Below are 20,340 nucleotides of genomic sequence, written 5' to 3' on the forward strand. Positions count from 1 at the left end.
GCAGAAGGTAGCATATTTTTGGAGTCACAGAATGTCAGAAGTAGTGGGATCTTAGGAAAATCTGATCCAACTCTCATCTCAGGGGCAGACATGGGAGGCCAGAGGGATGTGGCTGCCGACCATCCCTTTTCGCTTGTCAGGGAGCCCCTGACAAGCGAAAAGCCACAGTGTGATCAGAGGCCAATGGGGAGCAGGGGGAGCCCTGTAAACTCCTCCTGGGCACCCCCGGGGGCTTCAGATGTAAATGTATGCAACAGTGGGGGGGGTTCTTTTGGGGGAGAATTCCCGCTGCCCCTGCTCTCTGGGGTCCGGAGGTCAGGAAGCCTGCTGTGTGCTGACCAAGGCTGGGGCAGCCAGGGCAGGGCAGGGGCCTGGGGAAAACAGCAGGGTTAGCGCTCCAGCTGTCCCAGCTTCTGGGACTGTCCTAGGGCAGCAGGAAGGGATCTGGGAGCATGGCTGCAGCCTTCAGGGAACAAAGCTGGGGGGAGTATTTATAACTGGAAGGGAGGCTGGGAGGAAATGAGCGGCCACACATCTGCTCCAGGAGCTGGAGATGCCCTGGGGGGGGGGGCAGTGAGGATGGGGCTGGCCGCGAAGCGACTGTTGCAAAGAGAAGAGAATGTATTTACTTTCTCTACCAAACTAGCGGACACTTAATTTTCCATCCTTTTTTTAAAACTACACACACTATTTTTTTAAAGGCACCTGCACATTCCAAAATAGAGGGGCCTCCTAAAAGAACCCTAAAACGCAAGGAGCATCGGAACTGCCACAGCCCAGAGGAACCCACGCAGACACAACAGCCAAACATAACGTGGTCCCTGAGTGGGACGCTGGAGCAGAGCCAGGACACTAGGAACAGCTGAGGAAATCTCGATGATGCCGTATCAGTGCTGGGTCCTGAGCCATAATAAGAGCTCAGCGAGATGGGGAATCTAGGTGTGGGGTAGGTGGGGTTCTCTGTACTGTCCTCTCAGTTCTTCCGTAAATCTAAGACTGTGCCACAAAATAAAGTCTATTAACATTTCAAAAGGCACCTACCATAAAAATGACTTTTTAAAAAAATTATAATGTAAATCATCTAAAATTATTTACAGGGGCGCCTAGGTGGCTCAGTCGGTTAAGTGTCCCTGATTCTTGGTTTTGGCTCAGGTCATGATATCAGGGTCGTGAGACTGAGTCCCGTGTGGGGCTCCACACTCAGTGCGGAGTCTGCTTGGGATTCTCTCTCTACCTCTGCCCCTCCCCCTTGCTCGTGCATATGCTCTCTCTCTCTCTCCAATAAATAAGTATCTTTAAAAAATAAATAAAGATTATTTACAACACTTATTAGTAGTTAAGTTCTGGGTGAGTCAGGTTGGATGCGGATTTTCAACTGTGCGGGGCATCAGCGCCCCTAACCCCCGTGTGACTCCAGGGTCAACTGTAGTGTCGTTATTCCCATTTATAGAAGAGGAAACTGAGTCTCAGCTTGGGTAACCTGCCCCAGGACCCCCAGGCTGATCTGGTGGAGGGAGCAGGTGCTTCTCCAGCGGGCCGGGCTGTGGGGACATACCTGTAGCCAACACCGCCTAGTAGGTGCTCTGGGGACCCAGGTGCCTCTTGGGCGTGGAGGCAGGGTGACTGCCCCAGGGGCCTGGAGAATATCCTCCAGGTGACAGTGACACAGGCTGTGCCTTTCAAGAGCTCTGACAGCTGCTGGTGGCCTCGAGCCATCCCCCGGGGGGCCTGGGGCGGTGTTGGAGGGTGAGACCAGCCTGGGGAGAGCAGAGAGAGCTAGGGGGGCTGTGGGGACTCTGGGGGCACTGGAGAAAGCTCAGCAGAGGCACAGTGAAAACCTACAGTGGGAGGAGCTCAGCTTCCGGACTTTCCCGGCCTCTGGGGGCGGTTCCAGCCCGTAAGAGCAGGTCACCAGCCGTGAGTCCAGATTCTACTTAGCTGCTCACTGTAGGGGCAGTTCTGCAAACACAGCGTGAACGACTTCGCTGGGCCTTTGGGCTGTGCCTCCTGGGAGAGGGGGGTGGTTTGTGGACGGCCCACTGCTGGGCCCACTGGCACCCAGAAATGCACAAGTCTATGGACGGCACCGCCTGGGGTCCCTGGTGAGCCAAGTGGGTCTCCGGGCAGAAAGTGCATTTTGCTCTGAGAACGTCCCCTCCCGGTCCCCTTGACATAGTCACGGCGTCAGGGCAGCTCTGAGGAGTGCAGAAGACTTACAATCGGACCTGCTTCTCTCCTTCGGCACATTTCAGCTCTGTGGCCTTGGCTGTACCCCCAGCCACATCCCTGGGCTGTCTTCTGGGCTGCGTGGTGGGGGGGTTCACGGCAGACTTGGGGTGACTGCCTGCAGCTGGGCACACAGAAATGCGCGTGGTGGCCGGGCTGTCACTGCTGCAGACGGTCTGGCCGCGCTCCACGTTGGGAGCATGTGGTCCACGCTCCGTGGCAGGTGGGAGGAACTACTTTAGAACAGCCAAATGCCTCACCTGCGTGAGGACTTGCCCACAGTCCAGGAGCTGAGCCCCGGCTGCCACTCTGCTCGTGTGGCCAGCTGCCGCCGCCACGGTCCCCTGTTCCAGATGCTTCTGAGCCTGCTCGGGCTTGGCCACAGTCACCACCCTGTGCCCAGAGACCAGAGGCGGGTGAGAGTCCAGACAACCACATTCCACAGGCGGTCCTCCAACCAGGTGCCTCCGAAAGGAAAGGCCAAGAGAGCAAATGGCCTTAGAAATTACAGACCAATGACTGAGGAATTCTAAAAGGGCTATCACACTTGATCTTGTTTCTATTTGACCCAGGGCAGATCTCAGGAATTGTACCCCTGGAATGTAAGGTCCACTTGTCTCCTCTCCGAAAGGCCTGGTGCTATGTAAAGAACACTCAAATCCTGCATTTGCTACTTGCAATTTGGCCCTTGAAATGTCATAACGCTCTATTAAAGTAAATGTTGGGGCCACGTGTGGAGTCCAGCCCCGGTGTGACCGATCCCCCAAGCCCCCAGAGCTGGCCAAGGCCTCTGTCAGCTAACTCCCATTGCCCAAGGACCCCTGGCTTCTATTGTTTGTGGGGGAGAGGGAAGGAAAGGGGGGCGGGGGGTGTTCCCTGCAGGTAAGAATGTGCTCCAGCATCTCAGGCATCTGCACACAGAGGCTGGGCTCAGGCCAGCTGGGCATGTTCTCCGAGAGGCATTTCCTGTGCGGCTCCCAGACTCACACAGCTGCCCTGACGTCCCTCAGGGACCGAGACTCTCCAGCCCCCTTCTATGAGTGTGGCCCGGGGCCTGAGGACACAGGCCCTGGAGTCACACGGTCCGTGCTTGTATCCCAGACCCTCACTTCCGCCGTTACTCCCGGGACCTCAGTGTCCTCATCGATAAGAATAATCACAGCACCGCGGGGATTCTGCATCATGGCTTAGTGTCTGGTGCAGTTCACTCAAGAAACAGAAGCTGCCATTACTCTGAGTATCAGAACCCGGGCAAAGTGGGCCAGGAAAGGCGGTACGATTCCAGTTTATCGATTTTGTTGCAGGTGGACTAGTCTGGGGAGCAAGCGGAAGCTGATCTCAGGAAACAAGCTTCTGGTTTATTGGAGTGACCACAGGCTCCTGTTCCTTACGAGAGGGTTCTACGAGCATCTCAAGTCATGGTCCTAGGCCCACGTTAAGCCTTCACGGAAGCCTTGGGAGAGTTCATACCGAAGCCGGAGACTCGGCAGGTCCAGGCTCAGCAGGCACTGCGTCCGGCCAGAGAAAACAGGGGCTTGGCCTCAGGCCCTCACAGTTCGGCTCCCCCCTCCCCGTGCGTTTAAACGAACATTACAACCACCTTTGCAACAAGAAGCGCTGCTTCCCGTTGTTGTGATACCATGGTGAGCCCATCTTGCAAACACTGAGAACACCCTGGTGCTCTGACTTCCGCTCAGCAGCGAGCTCAGGTTTCCCTCTTCCCTCATACTGAGTCACCACCCCTGGGCCCCGAGCCCCCGAGAATGGAGGTATCAGGGCTGTGACTGGCCTGGGGGAGTCCTCCCACCTGGCCCTCAGCCCAGCGTCCGACTGCGTCCGCCGCTAGCCATTCTGCCCCCCGGGGGGTCCGAGCGCAATGAGCAGTTGGAATCCAGAAGCCCCTGCACCCTCCAGTGGGCGCGTCTGTGTAGCCTCAACAACCAGCCCAGAGCAGGGGACCCAGGAGGCCTCATGTGTGCCTTGGGATGGGCACCTCAGGGGAGAAGAAATCCCAGGAAGCTTCTGGAAATGGAAGCCAGCAGGCTGCCTGGGAAGGGAGGAGAGGCACAGCCTTGCAGACAAGACCCCACAGCCCGCTTCAGGTGCCGTCACTTACCCAGGGCTCCTTGGCAGATGTCCGTGCGGGTGGCCCCTCCAATAATAAACTGCGGGTCATTGCAGATCTCCTGGGAACGAGACCCACAGAGTGCTGTCAAGCCACCAAGCACATGCTTTTGGGGTTAGGACACCTCCGTTCCCAGTGGGTGCACCAGACGCCTTCTCCGCCCCCCCACCGCCAGGGAAAGTTTTGCAGTTAGAGCCAGACTACCATGGGCAACTTCTTGTACCCCTGCCCCATGGAACCCCAGCGCCCCGCACTGCCTACAGCCTACTTCATGTCTCTACTTCCTCTCCATCAGCTGTGGGGTCCCTTCATACTCTGGGGCCGCCCCACCAGCCCCGCCAGCCCCTCTCCTCCATTCCTGCACGTCAGCTGTTTTGTCTTCGTGGGATTCCTTTCCCACCTTGTTCTCTCCTGTTTCACCTCCTACCGTATTTCAAGCCTCCTTGCCGCCTCCTCCATGAAGCCCTCCTTCACAGTCCAGCCCTCGCTCATGTCTGGGATTCTGAGCCCCCGAGCACTTGTACTCTGCAGTCTGGTATTTAGCTGTGCCCCGTCCAGTGGTGCTGGGGGGTGTGTGCAGGGGAACGGATCTAGCCTTCTGAAGCTGCCCAGCGCGCGGGATACCGGCAGCATCTGTGTCTCAGGAAGCAGCTGCAGAGGGGTGCTGTGCGTGGTGCTTTATGTCATGGGGCCCTCTCCGGGACTCAGATGGGTACCGTCCCCATCTTACGGGGAGGAAACAGGCCACGGAGATAAAACATTGTAAAACAATGTGTCCAAAGAGAGCGGCTCTAAGTTACAGACAGCACTGGCATTTGCACTCACTGGCGGATAACAATAGCTTTGTATTCTTTCTGCTGCAGGCTGCCTCTAACCGATTAGTAACAAAACTCTAAGGGTGTTACAACCTCACTGACTAGTAACAAAACTCATGATTTTCCCCCCGCCCCCCACAGCCCCATGGAGGCCAATCGGGAAAAATTCTGGCCCCTCCCGCCACCCTCTCTGTTTCTTGATTCTGAAGCGCTCCACCCCAAAACCGCAGAGGAAGCCAGAGGAAGCCAGGCATAAATCTGGGCTTTCATCGGCTTGGGCGACCTCGGTGCGCCGGCGCTCCACCCCACACCCCTCGGTGTGTCCCTCCCGGTCAAGCAGAAGCCTTTTCTGGGTGGGGCCTGGGTCCGGCCCCCTGTCCCCTGTCCCTGCGCATCACTCTACAGCAGAGTGCATTCCTTTCACGCCTCGCCACTGTCCCCTCCCTGCTCAGGTCAGGCTGCTTGGGGGGATGACGGGACAGCCGAACCCCCCAGGCAAGCACTCATGCAGCTCATCGATGGACACACTGGGCTTGGTGCCGAGAGCCCAAGAATCACACCGCGTTCCTCTGTGTGCCAGGCTCTTCCACCAGCAGGATTTTCCACTGTTTCAGAAATTTTCCCACACCTCGGGCAGCCTCTCCAAAGAAGGCAAAGCCCAGGGTGGCCCCTGGAGGTGCCTCAGGAAAGTGAGCCTCGCGCACGGCATGTAGGCACTGGATTAAACCCGGATGCGACCCCGGGAACGGGGTCGAGGGCTTGGGCTCTGGGTCCGGACAAGCGGGGTCTGAACCCTGGCCCTGCCACTCCAACGGGTTCTAAGACCCGGGCAAGGTCCTCCACCTCTGTTGGCCTTGGTTTCCTCATCTATGGAATGGGGACGGTGTGACAAGTGTACCCCCCACAGGGTGTTCAGTGATACCAAGTGTCCTTGGTAAGCACTCCACAGAAGTCAGCTATTGTTATTGCCACTGAAGAACAAGGGGATGATAGTCCCTGAATCTGGAGGCCACCAGAGGTCTGTGCTCTCGGGGCACAGGGGGACTCAGGCAGCCTGCCCCTGGTCCAACCTCCCCAGCACTGCAGCTGGTCTCAGCAGCGAGGTCAGGAAACCCCTCCCTGGGGAGGAGCACACCCTCCCGCTCAGGGCCTGCCTGGCCTGCCTGCTCCCTGCTCTCCCTTCCTTGGGACCCCGTGTCACCAACTCCTGCTGTCTGCCTGTCTCTCACCCCTTCCTCCCTGGTGACTCAACACATGACACATCCCACAGCCTCTCAAATCCCACGGCCCGCCCTACCCACCACTCCCCTGTCCCTTTTCAGACACCCTCTCAAAGGAGCTGATGACGCTCTTCCTGCTTTGGGTCCCTCACTTGTGGCACCTACAGCACCCAGCCGACTGGCTCTGCACCACCTTCCCACTGCAGCTGCTCTTCCAAAGTCCCCAGTGACTCGCTGGTGTCCAGATCCAGGGCACATTTTGTTTCCCTCGCCTGACCCCAACCACAGCAGTGTTCGAGAAGGCAGGACGGAGGCAGAGAGTAGCTGTCCAACCCACAGGCCGGACAGAGTCCCGGCTCCACCCTGGACACCTGTGTGAGCAAATATTTAACTTCTGCAAGCCTCTAGTTCTTCAACTGCTGAATGGGAACATAACAGCCTCCCCCCCACCCCAACTTGTGCAGCTCGCAGCCTGTCTCATCCTGAGCTGGCGGGGTCCTGAGATGGCTCCAGATCTCTCGCCCATCTGGAAGCTCTACCGGCAGTTCTACCTCCTGGATGACCTGCCTCCCCTCACCAGCCCCTAAAGTCTAAGGAGGCAGAAACTAGACATACTGTGCTTGGCACATAGTAGGTGTTCAGCAAATGCTAATTTAATAGTGAATGAAAGAACAAGTGAAGGAGTGTGCAAATTCACTCTGTAAACTGTGAGCGAGGCGTTATGCTAGTGTCAGGTGAATACATTCTCTTTTATTTGTCACTTTCACAACTATAACTTCACTTGAGGCTCATTACAACCCTGCCTTCATTCATTCCCTGACTCCATGAAGAATCACTGTCCCTCTGTTCACGGGTGTATCCCAAGCATTGAAGACAGTGCCTGGAGTGTTAACAGGCGCTCAGGACTGCTGGATGAGGTGGCACTGATCTCTGGGGACACACTGGTGACCAATACACAGGGGGTCCCTGCAGTTCTGAGGGAAGGACAGATAATACGTAATTATACCTATAAACTGCGAAAACACTTGAGGAAAGTTAGCAGGGCTCTGTGAGGAACAATAAAAGATAAAGAATAATAAATAAAGAGGAAAATACTTAGGCAACATCTTTCCTTTTAGATGAAGAAATGGAAGCAGAGAGGCTAGAGGTCCAGGCAGCGTCACCCACCAGGTGAGCAAGAAATGAACTCAAGTGTTGGGGACCCCGCCTAGGGCATTTCTACTCCGCTTGCTGCTTATAGGCTGGGTTTAGGGTAACAGGTGACCTGGGAGGTCCAGAGGAGTAGGCGCAGGGCGGCAACTTTACTCTCAGGTCAGGAATCTAGAGCCTGGGCTCCCAGGAAGCCTTGTTCAGATTTGGCAGGGGAATCCCACGCAGTGTCCCATGGCAGGTGGGGCCTGCAGGGGTCCATGGCGAACCGGATGGACAACTGGAGGAGGGGGCAAGCTGTCCCAAGGCCTGCCAGGGCAAAGGGCGTGGGCAGGACAAGGGAGCTTAGAGGGCCCCCCGAGATTCCCCAGAGAGCATTCTGGGCCAGTGCAATGAGGAGGAGCATCTGGCTCTGTGCTGCATCACTCCCGTCCTTCGTTAATCATCAGGGTAAATGTTATGCAGAGGTCTCGCCAGCTCCCATTTGGAAAAATAAACACGAAACTCTGATTGGATAAATCTTAACCGCGACTGCATGAGACAATCCTTACTTACAAAAGGACCAGGCTGCGGGTTTCCCTCTTCCCTGAAGCAGACACAAGCTGAGTTAGAGCCTGACGTTTCCTGGTCAGATACTGCCTCCCACCCTCCTTTCCCCGCAGACCTTCCTTCCACCATTTCCCCGCGGGAGTCCAAGCAAAGTTTCTCCCAGGCCTCCTATGTCGCCCCGACATCTTGTGGAGTCCGAAGGCGGCTCCCCTGGCCGGCCTGGTAACTGCACCGGAGGGCAGGGCGCGCCTGACTGGCGGAGGAAGCGTCGGGGTGGAGAGAGGCCAGGCCCACGCTGCGGACGCGCCTGCACCGAATAACGGGGAGGGGCGCGCGCGGTGCGCTCCTGGCGCGCTCCCGGCGGCGGGCGCAGGCCCTCCCAGACCCCGCTGCGCTAGGCCGGCCGGCAGCCTGGGCCCCGCACCCTCCGCACTCTCCGCACTCCACCCACCCCGGGCCCCGGGCCCCGCGCCCCCCGCCCCGCACACCCCCGCCGCCCCCCGCGGCCCCGACCCCGCACACTCCACCCACCCTGGGCCCAGGGCCCCCCGCCGCCCCCGCGACCCCCGGCCCCGCGCCGTACCGTGGGCCGCTTCCACTCGATGCCCTGCGTCTTGCTGGAGTAGGGTCCCAGCTCCTTGAAGCCCAGGGAGGAAGGGATGGCCGGGAAGGAGGGGTCCTGGAAGAGCGTCCCGGCCTCCAGGCACTCGTCCCGCAGCGCCTCGTAGTCCTGGTTGAGGTACTTAATGGACTTCTCGTGCGAGCCCAGCCCCTCGGCCGTCTCTCGGTCCTTCACCAGCTTGGCCGCGATGCCGGCCATGGCGCGGGGTCTCGGCAGGGGCGCGGCGAGCAGGCACCGGCGTCGGAAGGAGCGCGACCTGGTTGGGCGCGCTGCAGCGGGACTGCGGTCGGCGGCGCTGCGGGCGGTGCCTCCCCCAGCAGGAGGCGCCCCCTCCCGGCGGGGTGTGGCCTCGGCGCCCGGCGGGGGGTGTGGCCTCGGCGCCCGGAGGGCTGTGGCCTCGGCGCCCGGAGGGCTGTGGCTTCCCGGCGGGGTGTGGCCTCGGCGCCGGGGGTCGGGGGCTGCCACCTGCGGCCCACACAGGCCGCCAACGCTCCGCCCCCAGGGCTGGAAGGCGGGTCCGGGACTAAATCAGCGGCCATCACCGGGGCCCCGACTTTGTGTCCAACAGCGCGCAGACGGCCTCTCATTTACCGCTCGCAGCAACCCCGGGAGACGGGTGTCCCCCCGCTGGGTTCCCATCCTGCTGAGGCGAACAGCGGGCCTCGGAGAGGCTGGGTGACCCGGTGTCGCACCAGCGGTCGCGGGCAGCACGGGGATTCCGAGGCCTCAGCGCCTGTTAGAACCACACGCTGCACGTCACACACAGGGTTCCGGGGTTGGCCACTCAAAATACATCCTGAATTTCAGGTTAGCACCAACATTTCCTCAGTGTAAGCATGTCCCGGATATTGCAGGGGCATACTTATACTGAGAAGGTACTCGTGGGGCGCCTGGCTGGCTCAGTCGGTGCAGCATGCGATCTTGACCGTGGGGTGGTGAGTTCGAGCCCCAGGTTGGGTGAAGAGATTACCAACCCCAGGTATTGTTGTTTATCTGACACTCACCTTGAAGGGGAGGACGGAGTCAATACTGGTGGGGTGTTTGGAGAGCAGTGCCGGTGACCCCTCCCCCGGGGGCGGGGTGCTGGGGGGTTGCTGGGAGGGAAGGAGCTTCTCGGCTCCCTCCCGGAGGCGCGGGTGCGCTGGGACTGCTCGTCCTCCCCCTCCCTGCACTAGGAGGCAAGCATTTGTGTTTCAGTGGGAAACAGGGGGTGGCTTTGCCGTCTCTACCCTACCCTGGGGGACACTTGGCCTTGCTGGAAGACATTTTGTATTGTCAGGACTGCGGATGGGGGGCCACTGGCCTCTAGTGGGTAGAAGCCAGGGATGCTGCTCAACTTCTTACACCCCACAGCAAAGTGATCTGATCCCAAATGTCAGTAATGCTGAACATCCTGGTTTAGAGCACTTCTTCCCAGCCTACCCGATGGTAACATTTCATTGGGTGTGAGTTGTTTCATGACTCTGAGTTGTAGATAACGTGGCCGCGCAATGTAGGGATCCACGTGAATCTTGTCCAGTGCAGGGGTCTCCCCGCCTTGCGGGAGTCAGCTGAGGCGGTTGGCCCATTCATTTCAATATGCTTCATTTCATATAAACTGGTGCTTCTTGCACTTTCCCTTTGAACCAGATGTAGCATCTGCTTAGTTGTCTCATTTAATTAATGAGCTAAATTAAATCTTTAACATGTGTTCGTTTTATAGCTAGATGAGAGTCGGTCATGATTTAACGTTTTTGTTTTTTTTAATTATCTTTTAGGGGCACCTGGGCGGCTCAGTCGGTGAAGTGCCTGCCTTGGGCTCAGGTCATGATCCTGGGGTCCTGGGATCGAGTCCCACATCAGGCTCCCTGCTCATCAGGGAGTCTGCTTCTCCCTCTCCCTCTGCTGCTCCCCCTTCTGCTCTCTCTGTCAAATAAATAAATAAAATCTTTAAAAAAATAAATTATCTTTTAGCCTGAAGAACAGGAGGAATAGATAGTCCATCCTGAAGCATAGTTTGAGATTTGAGTATTTAGAATTTGTCTGCTAGACTATGACCTGTCAGGAAACACTTAGAAGTCTTTGGAATTAAAAAAAAAAAAAAGATATCCTGGGTGTTCTCTGCAATGTTAGTTTTTTTTTTTTTTCTTTTCCTGAAACCATGTTTTATTATGCATCTACCCAGCATGAGACCAGGGGGCAGGTGCATTGAACTGCAGGTTGGCTTTCTTCTTGGCGTGCACCTCCAGGATGCCCTCCATGTTGTCCTCATGTGTGAGTTCGTGGCGCGCCCGAGCAATGCGATCATGCCCACCTCCACACACATGGCCTTGCATGCGGCCCCACTGAAGTCATCCGCACGGCGGGCCCGCTCCTTGTAGTTCACATCAGGACCGATGTTCACCTTGTGGGAGTGGATCTGCAGGATTATGGCCCGGGCCTCCTCGCTGGGCATGGGGAATTCAATCTTCGGGTCCAGACCGCCTGAACAGAGAGTGCAGGGTCCCAGATGTCCACCCTGTTGGTGGCTGCAGTCACCTTTACCTGAGTGTTGGGTCGGAACCCATCCAGTGGGTTCAGGAGCTCCAACAGTGTCCTCTGCACCTCCCAGTCCCAGGCCTTCTCACTAAGCAGACTTGCCGGGGATCTGATGAGCTCCTCTCCATCCCTTTCCTAGTCTTCAAGCTATTTCACAACTCTGTAAGTTTTGGGAAATTGATAGTAATGCAAATAACTCTTGTCCGTATACAAGAAAATAGGCTTTCCCTGATGAAAGCTCGGCCCCACAGCCTCCCTGTTCTACATCTATGAGCAGAGCTCAGTCCTGCATGCCTAACTGGCTGCTCTTTTAGATTCTCCTTTGAACTATTTTTTTTTAAACACCTACTGGTTCCCTTCTTCATTAATGAGTTAAATAAAATCTTGGACATATGTTCATCTTATATTTGTATGAGAGTCATTATTTTACTCTTCTAGGAAAGTATCTTTTAGCACACTTTTGTGCACAGGCCCTGATGCTAACTTCCCGTGTTTTCGGGGTTGTCATGGAGCATAGGGTGTGTATTTATTCTGTGTTGCTCCACAGAGGGAACAGGGACCAGCAATAGGCTTCGTGGGGTGCTGGGTTTAATTTAACAAAAAATGCTTGCACACGGGCCACGCTGTGCCTCATGGAAGGGTACGGCCCAGAGGTGTTCTCCTGAGCTCGGGCCTTCCCAGCTTTGCGGAGCACCAGAACCACTGAGAATTCCTTACTAATTAACGCTCGCAAATGCCTATTTTCCCTATCCTGTCAATTCCTCACAAATGTATTGTCTCTTTGTCCAAAATGTATAAAAACCGCCTGTCTTGGTCCTTTCTTTGGGTCCCAATTTTGTTATTGGGCCTCTGTGAGCACGTAATACAACTTTGGGTCTTTCTCCTGTTAAACTGCTCTGTGTACGTTGAATTCTTAGTCCCGTTGAAGACCTGGAGGGTGGAGGAAGAATTCTCCCTCCTGGACTGGGCCCTGCTGCTGGGGGGCCTGCCGAGCCGGGGGCTGGTGACCTCTGAACACCCCATAGCCGGAGGGCTTGCTGGCAGGTGGTAGGACCCAGGCTGGAGGTATTTTTCCAGCATCATCGGGTGACAGTTTCTTCCTAGCTTAAAGTCAGCATTGGCCTCATTCTTGAGGGAATTTTCACAAGGGGTGGCTGCATTTCGAAGGCACTATTTCTCTGCCCCTCAAAATCATTTCAAGACTGCTTATTGTTTCCCACGTCCTCAGTTTCCCAGAGAGGAGGAAGAAGCTTAGGATTCGTGAATTGCTTTCTGCCACCATGAGTATTTATTCAGATTCCAGAACTGAGCCCTTTGCACACGTTTTTCAGGAGTGGAGTGCACCAGGTACCCTGTTTCCATGGAATCACCCTACTTTGGGTTTTGGGTTTGTAGTCACCAATATTGTCCCTTCTGCTATTGATTCTTGTCCTTGACCAGTGCTCAGTTGTCCATTTCTTACTCTCTGCCTCACTTGACCAAATTGTAGTCAGGTTTGTCTCTTTCTTACAGGCGTCTGACCTCTGCTTGCCTGCAAACCCGAGCAGACACGAAGTGGAATGTGGCCCCTTGTCCCGGGAGACCATGTTCTTCTGGTCAGACCCCACTGCTCATTTCCCCTTGATCGTCCAGCTTCCCCTGCAAAGATTCTGCTTATCTCTGTCTGTACATCCTTTACCCTGTAAGAGACAAGCCCTTTCTGTATGATGGTGAGACACTTGTAGGTTTTTGAGACTGGAAATGTCTCCCTATTGCAATAGTCTTTCTCTCCGATTCAAGTCTTGCCTACCTAAGTCTGGATGTGCTTTTGTCTGAAATCTCCATGTTCCCTTTGCAAGTCTGGGCACCCTGCCCGACAGACAGGTACCACGGCCTGCCCCCTGGCTCTGCTTTTGTAGCCTTGGATGAAATGGGAGACATTGAAATTGGCTTCTAGCTCATAGGTTTTCTGAAACCACCACAACTGAGAACAGAGGGAAGAGATAGCTCATCCTGGAACCTGTTAACTGGTTTCACTGTCCGATTTCCACTGCGCCACCGGATTTCTTCTGGCCTCTGGGCTCTTGGGGAAACATGCGTCCACCTGGCCAGTGTGACGGAGCGGCCCAGGGGTGCTCACACATCTCCTGCTGGTCTCCTGGAGGTCAGCTCAGCCCTGGAGGACATGCCTCATCCCCGCCTGCCCACATGTGGCTGACCCTGGCCCCAGCTCCTTTACGTGACACGGGACGGGGCAGACCAGCCCCAGGGGCAGCTTCCTGCTGCCCCGGCCGCCATGCACCAGCCTCCCAGGGCCTGGGCACACAGGACCCTGCTCACAAAGGACCTTCGCTGTCCCGAGTGCCTCAAATTTATTTGCAGATGTGCACAGTGATTACTGCCCTCACCAAAGGCCACAGAGCGGTTTTTAAAACAGTGTTCTTTATGCTTTCCGAGCCTCTCACACGATGCTATCTCCCCGGATCTGGCAAAACCCCATCTGTTTCTGACCACACGATCCCTTCCACAGGATTCACACAGGTGCCCACAGCCGAGCACTCTGGGCCTCACCCTGGGGAACCTTCCTGCAGTGAGTCACTCGGCCCGGAGCGCAGCTGCCGGGTCAGAGCGTGGGGAGCCCCCATCGCTGGTGGGGCCCAGTCTGTGTGTGTGTGTGAGTGTGAGCATGTGTGAGTGTGAGCACGCGTGTGACAGAGACACAGGGAGAGAATGAAACATTGAGACCACACCAGCCGTAGCCCTGGCTATTTGGGGGCTGCAGAGGCACATTCTGTGGGTTCTGGACATTCGAGTCCAAGCTCACTCTTTCCCCGAGCACCTCCAGGTGCCAGGCCCCGAGCTCCATGCTTGATGTACATTAAATCTTCCCAGTCGGTCAAGGGAGGCCTTCTTTCCTCATTTTACAGAAGACGAAATGGAGGCCGAGCAGAACGGCCGCTAATGGGTGCTGGGACCAGCCTGGCTCTGAGCCCCAGACCGGAGCCTGTCTGGCCTCTTCCCAGCCGAGGAGGGCTGTGCGGCCGGCAGGGGGCCCGCTTTCTCCTGAGGGTGGAGGCCTAGGAAAAGCTGGATCCTCCTCCTTGACTCCCTCTCTCTGGTCTGTGATCCGAATCCAGAGGCCATAAGGAGAGAAGAGGCATTCCGTGCTGTTACCGCGAGTGGTTTCGTTTTAGGGACCCCTCCCTCTTGGAGTGGCTACAAGGCTTGTTCCTTCCTTGTGACTGCAGCTGGGGTTGGACACGCCCGCTGGACGCACCGGGTGCGGGGAGGGGTGGGGTGGAGTTCCAGAGCCAGTCCAAGGGATAGGCCTGCCCCTGGTGTCTCAAGAGGTGGGAGGTGCAGCGGGCAGGAGAGAGGAAAAATCTGGAAAGAAAGCACCAAAAAGCCTAGACCAGCCTCCTTGCGGGGGGGAGCAGAGCAGAAGGACTGGGGGCCAAGGGGCTGCGGCAGGGAGGGGCCAGCCAACTGCCAGCCTCGCGGTGACATATAACGGCCCCCGGGCCCTGTCACTGAGTCACTCTGGGCCTCCCCACACCCTTGCACTCTGCGGCGCTGGGGCTGGGCAGTTGAGACCTATTTCAGTACTTGCTCTCCTCCGTCCACTGAAGTACCCTCCTGCGTCGGGCATATTTTCTTGTAGCTCTTTATCCCCTCCCTCCTTCCAGGCACAGGGCTCAGCCTCCAGAATCTTCTTATTGCTGGGACCCCCATGTCCCTGGGGCCGAGATCCCAGGGACCTGTGTGTTTCCCTGCCCCCTGTTGTGGCCCCTCAGTCATCTGTCGATGTAACAGGTCAAAAGGACCATGACTCAGCGGCAGCACCAGGAACTCGAGGGTGGATCTGGGGCACGCGTCTTAACCTTCCTGTGCCTCAGTTTTTCCCTCTGTAAATAGGGATAATGTGTGTCACCATGTGCTCTGTAATTCTGATGGGAGGAGGCTTATAAATACAGCGTGGGCTGTTGATAAAAACCGGGTGAGACTTTGGGGCTTTCCTTCTGCACCACGAGGCCTTGGATGCACATTTTGAGGTCTGTATGACAGAATCCCAGTGTTGCTGGAAATTTAGAGTATTCTAGTTCAGTTTTTATCAAACTTTATTCAGCAGATCATAAGTTCCACAAGATGTTAATGGATGTTCTGTGCTGTGTATATGGGTGTGAGTGTGTGGATGTTAGCGTTTGGTCAATAAACTTGGGACAACCTTCATAGTATGTTCCCTCTTAATGAATCCTAATGTGTATTATTATGTTAAAGGCTCTGACAAGTCCTGCAGTGAAGGATTCTATTTAACCTAGTCTGTCATTTTTGCATCCTCCAGGAAGAAAATGCCAACACGAAGTTAGGAGTGCAAGAGATTTATTGGGGGTCCTGCCTGTGAAAGATAAAGGGGAGGGGGAGCAGAGGAGCTAGGGGAAACTTCAGATCATGGTGCAATTCTGACACCTGTGAAGAGAGACAGAAGGAAAGCCCACAGGGTAGGAGGATCCCTGGCCTGGAGTGCTGCCCTGAGAAGGTCTCAGCCAACCCCATGGGGAGTCCCCAGCAGAGCTGGCCCATTAGAGGTCTGCATGGGGTGGAAGTGGCAGGCCCAGGACCTCTGCTGTGTTGTCGTGGGCTGGAGCAGCTGGGGAGAGCCTGTCCTCTTGAGTGTTCTGCAAATATTTATTCATTTTTTTTTTCATTTTTTAAAATGAGGTATAATTGACGTACTACATTATGTTAATTTCAGGTGGACAGCATCATAATTCCATGTTTGTGTATATTGCAAAATGATCTCCACACTAAGTGTAGTTAACATTCATCACTATACATAGTTACAGAATTTTTTATCTTGTGCCAACTCTTCAGATCTACTCTCTTAGCAGCTTTCGAATATGCAGTACATTATCAACTCCAGTCACCACGCTGTGTTACACTGTGTGACTTGTTTATTCTGTAACTGGAAGCTTGTCCCTTTTGACCTGCCTTCACCCACTTTGCTTACCCTCCCAACCCCCACCTCTGGCAACCACCGATCTGTTCTCTGTATCTAGGAGTTTTGTTTTGTTTTGTTTTGACTCCCCATGTAATGAGATCACACAGTATTTGTCTTTCTCCGTCTGACTTACTTCATTTGGCATGATGCCCTCCAGGTCCATCCATGATGTTGCAAATGACAGGATTTCCTTCTTTTTAATGGCTGAGTAATATTTCACTGTGTGGATATTACCCATGGATCTATGCTAACCACTAACTCAGGGAGTGAGTGGGTAAGACCCCAGCCACTTGCTCCGTCCAGGGGTATCCCGAGGAATCCCGAAGGCGCCGGACAAATCGGAAACATGGCTCTGGGTTGGGTTCACCAACACCGTTGTCAAACAAACTCGGATGAACTCATGGCAAGAGAAGCCGGTAACTCAAGAGACGAGGGTTTGGAAAAGAAAGGGAGAAATTTATTTCAGGTGCTGGCAGCTGGGAGAGGTGGTGGGCTCAAGCCTTAACCGACTTCTCAAACACACATGTACAACAATGAGCCTCTCCCCTGACACGAGGAGCACCAAGAGCTTTATAAGCGGAGGTGGGGGTACCTGCAAGGGAGCAGGCAGAGAGCGTGTGATCGCCGGTGGGGGTCAGTGTGCGTTCAGCCCAGGGTCACCGGCAGGGGAGGGGACGTGCTGGGTGTGGTCTTCTAGGCATTCCGTTGCTATCAGGGCTTTTCTCTTCTGGAATGTTCTGGTCTTTGCAAAACATCTTCGTGGATGGCTCAAGAAAGTGGGATTAGAAATAAGCACAATGGGTTTTAGTCAGGGCATGAGTTAAGCAGTCTTGTCTACTTGTGTGGGTTTTTTTTTTTTTTTAATTTTTAAAAAATTTTACGTAGGCTCCACGCCCCGCATGGACCAGCGCTGGGTTTGAACTCATGACCCTGAGATCAAGATCAGATCAATCTTGAGCTGAGATCAAGAGTCGGACCAACCGGGGCGCCTGGGTGGCTCAGTCGTTAAGCGTCTGCCTTGGGCTCGGGTCATGATCCCAGGGTCCTGGGATCGAGCCCCGCATCAGGCTCCCTGCTCAGCAGGAAGCCTGCTTCTCCCTCTCCCACCCCCCTGCTTGTGTTCCTGCTCTCACTGTGTCTCTCTCTGTCAAATAAATAAATAAAATCTTTAAAAAAAAATAAAAAAAAAAAAAGAGTCGGACCAACCTAGCCACCCAGGCACCCCTTGTCTATTTGTGGCTCTACCTGATGGGGTCTCTGGTTGAGCCCGAGGGTGCGCTGACAGGCACGCCCTGTTTCCTCATCCGTTCCCTGTGGATGGACACATGGGCTGCTTCTGCGCCGTGGCCGCTGTAAATGATGCTGCTGTGCACACTGGGGCGCGGGCTTCTCTTCGAGCGTTTCCGTTTCCCTCCCGGATGAACCCTCACAATAACCCTATGAGGTAGGCCTTGCTGTGTTTCCACAGTGCCGATGAAGAAACAGAGGCACGGAGCGTTGCGGTGACTTGGCTATCCGGCCTGGGGTGAGCGATGGAACACAGCTGGAGTGCAGCAGTGTCTCCCCCACCCTCTAAATACACACGCACACAGGAGACTGCTCTGTAGACCCAGAGATTTGTTTCTTAGCATATTAAGGTGGGTTTCCAGGCATGGCTGGTGGTGCCCAGGCTGAGTCTTGGGTACTGAGGCCCTTCCTGGGCCCAAGAAGAGGCCCTGCCAAGGCAGCTCCCCGGAGAGACCGTGAGCCCCTGCCTGGGGCCAAATAAGGAAATAACACCGAAGGGGCCTTTGAGCTGCGAGTGGAGTCTGGGTGTGAGTCACTGCTGAGCGATGTGGCTACAGGGTGTCTGACTCAGAGATTCTCCGGCTCTACGGCAAGAATAAGAATCACAAAGGCCACAGCGCAGAGGCAGAGGAGGAGGGTGGGACCATCTCCCTGTCTAACTGCTGCAGATGGGGAGCCAAAGCCGGAGCCAAAGGCCCGGTAGCCGCGGGGGTGCCCGGGGCCAGCTCGGGGCCTGGACGCACAGAGCCGTCCACCGGCTGCCCGCTGCCCAGCCGGTGCCCAGCCCCTGTCCCTCTACCTGTGACCCGGGTACGCTGGGGACACCCCTGACTCACACTCAGCAGGGAGTGTCCTGGAGGGATTTCCTTCCGCCCCAGCGGGCCAGGGACTGATCCAAAATGCAAGTCACGTCAAGACAGGAGTGCTCCCTAATGTCCGTTTTGTGATGTGGATTTGAATATAAATCAAAAATCACAAACATGACTGATCAGAGCTATTACCTGAGTACTTTGACAGAACTCCTATACTTTTGCCAGGACACAAACGTTTATATGTCCAGTTCCTGCTGGCCCATCAATGCCTTTCTTTCTTATCCGCCTCCTGATCCTGGCACAGTACTTGACTCACAACAGGTCCGTGGGAAAGGTTATTCACGGAAGGATCACAGACACCAAGCTTACCCAAGGCAAAGCCTGCTGGGATCTTGAGTGTTGGAATCGTGGGCACAGGTGTGGGAATGCAGCTTCGGGTCCCGTGTCCTATTAAAGGGGTCTCCTGATGGAGGTTTTGTTTTTGTTTTTTTTAAAGATTTTATTCATTTATTTGTCAGAGAGAGAGAGAGCACAAGCAGGGGGAGAGGCAGAAGGAGAAGTAGGCTCCCCACTGAGAAGGGAGCCCAACATGGGGGTTCGATCCCAGGACCCCGGAATCATGACCTGAGCTGAAGGCAGATGCTTCACTGACTGAGCCCCCAGGCGCCCTGGTGGAGAGTTCCGAGGAGCTCTGATTTAGTATCTACCAGGACTGTTTCAGAGCTCTGTGTTTAGAGGGGCGCGGGGTATACCATCCCTCTTTCCAGGAGAACCAGAAGATCCCTCCCCGAGGCTGGGGTGCTCACAACTTTTACTCAAGAGAAAGGTGAGAGAAGGCCAAGCTAGCATTTCCTGCCGCCCTCCGCCTCCCACACCTTGGCCGGACGGGTCCATTGCTCAGCTTCCGTTGGTGCAGGGACAGGGGTGGAGAGTCCAGGAAATCTTTGGGGAGTCTGCTTGGGACACACAGCCTAGCCTCCACCCCACATCCACCCCAGGGGCATTTCCAAGCCGTCAAAATACCCAGGGAATTCCCTTGGCCTCTTGAGGATTTGTGAGTGGGGTTGGGGTTGGGGTGGTGCTAGTGGTGGTCCTGTGAGGGGGCAAGGGGAGGACCGGGGTGAGGCCAGGAGGTAGGGAGGGCTTGGATCCCACAGGGCCTCATAGGGCAGTGAGGGAGTCACCCAAGGGTCTTGGCTGACTGGGCTGCGTGGAGAGGGCCCCGGGCCACCAGGAATGGCGCACTGAGGGCCTCTTCCCGGGAGCAGAGCTCGTGGCTGGGACTGCCACCTCCCCAGCCCCTCTTCCCTGGGTCCTGCTGGGAAAGGACGGGCTGATGGAAGACCATAGTCCAGGTGGTTCCTCCCAGTTGTCCTCACAATGGAACATAGGCCACAGGCCCACCGGGGAGAAAACACCCCTCGCCACGCTTTTGTGGAGCCAGATGATTTGTCTGAGTCTCGGGGGGTGGGGTTCTAAAGACCACGGAGACTTCCCGAATGACAAACGTGAGCCTGAGCTGACGTCTCCACCCCTGGGTGCAGCTCTCCTTTGTGAACAGCGGGGCGTGACCTGCCGAGGGAGAGCCCGGGCCTCTTCCGTGCTGTGTTGGCTCCACCATGCGGCAAAACGCAGCATTGCTATTTCGAAGCAAGAAAAACCCCAATGTAGCTGCAGAAAAGGAAATGTCGGCCTCAAGAGGCCTTTGATACTTTTCAGCATAAACAACTAAAATTGGCAAAGTGTGTTGAGGGGGCTCTCAGACAACCACAGCTCCAGATTCGAAAGCCCTCTGGCATCAATACTGACCCATCCCTTTATCTCCTTTCTAATCATTCCATCTATCTACCTATCCACCACCCACCTATCCATCCACCCATCCCCCATAAATCCATCCATCCATCCACCCATCCATCCACCTACCCACCCATCATCCATCCCCACATCCCCCCATCCCCCCATCCATCCATCCATCCATCCATCCCCCCATCCACTCATCCATGCATCCATCCACCCATCCAGCCACCATCCATCCCCCCA

At 55.6% G+C, this 20,340-nt stretch overlaps 1 protein-coding gene and 1 pseudogene across 1 annotated transcript in view; both read right to left on the minus strand.

Moving 5' to 3' along the window:
* CAPN2 (calpain 2) overlaps nt 1–9,027 on the minus strand; it is a 40,223-nt gene extending 31,196 nt beyond the window's left edge. Inside the window, exons 1-2 of the mRNA XM_032393925.1 lie at nt 8,668–9,027; nt 4,343–4,412 (exon numbers count right to left, since the gene is read on the minus strand). Coding sequence (XP_032249816.1) covers nt 4,343–4,412; nt 8,668–8,904 — 307 coding nt within the window. The 5' untranslated portion in view covers nt 8,905–9,027. The remainder of the gene's footprint in view (nt 1–4,342; nt 4,413–8,667) is intronic.
* A 1,835-nt stretch (nt 9,028–10,862) lies between these two features.
* Nucleotides 10,863–13,847, minus strand: LOC116625437 (annotated as a pseudogene).
* Between the last annotated feature and the right edge of the window lie 6,493 nt (nt 13,848–20,340).

The sequence above is a fragment of the Phoca vitulina genome, unplaced genomic scaffold (genome assembly GCF_004348235.1).
Source record: "Phoca vitulina isolate PV1807 unplaced genomic scaffold, GSC_HSeal_1.0 scaffold78, whole genome shotgun sequence".
Taxonomy (NCBI): Eukaryota; Metazoa; Chordata; class Mammalia; order Carnivora; family Phocidae; genus Phoca; species Phoca vitulina.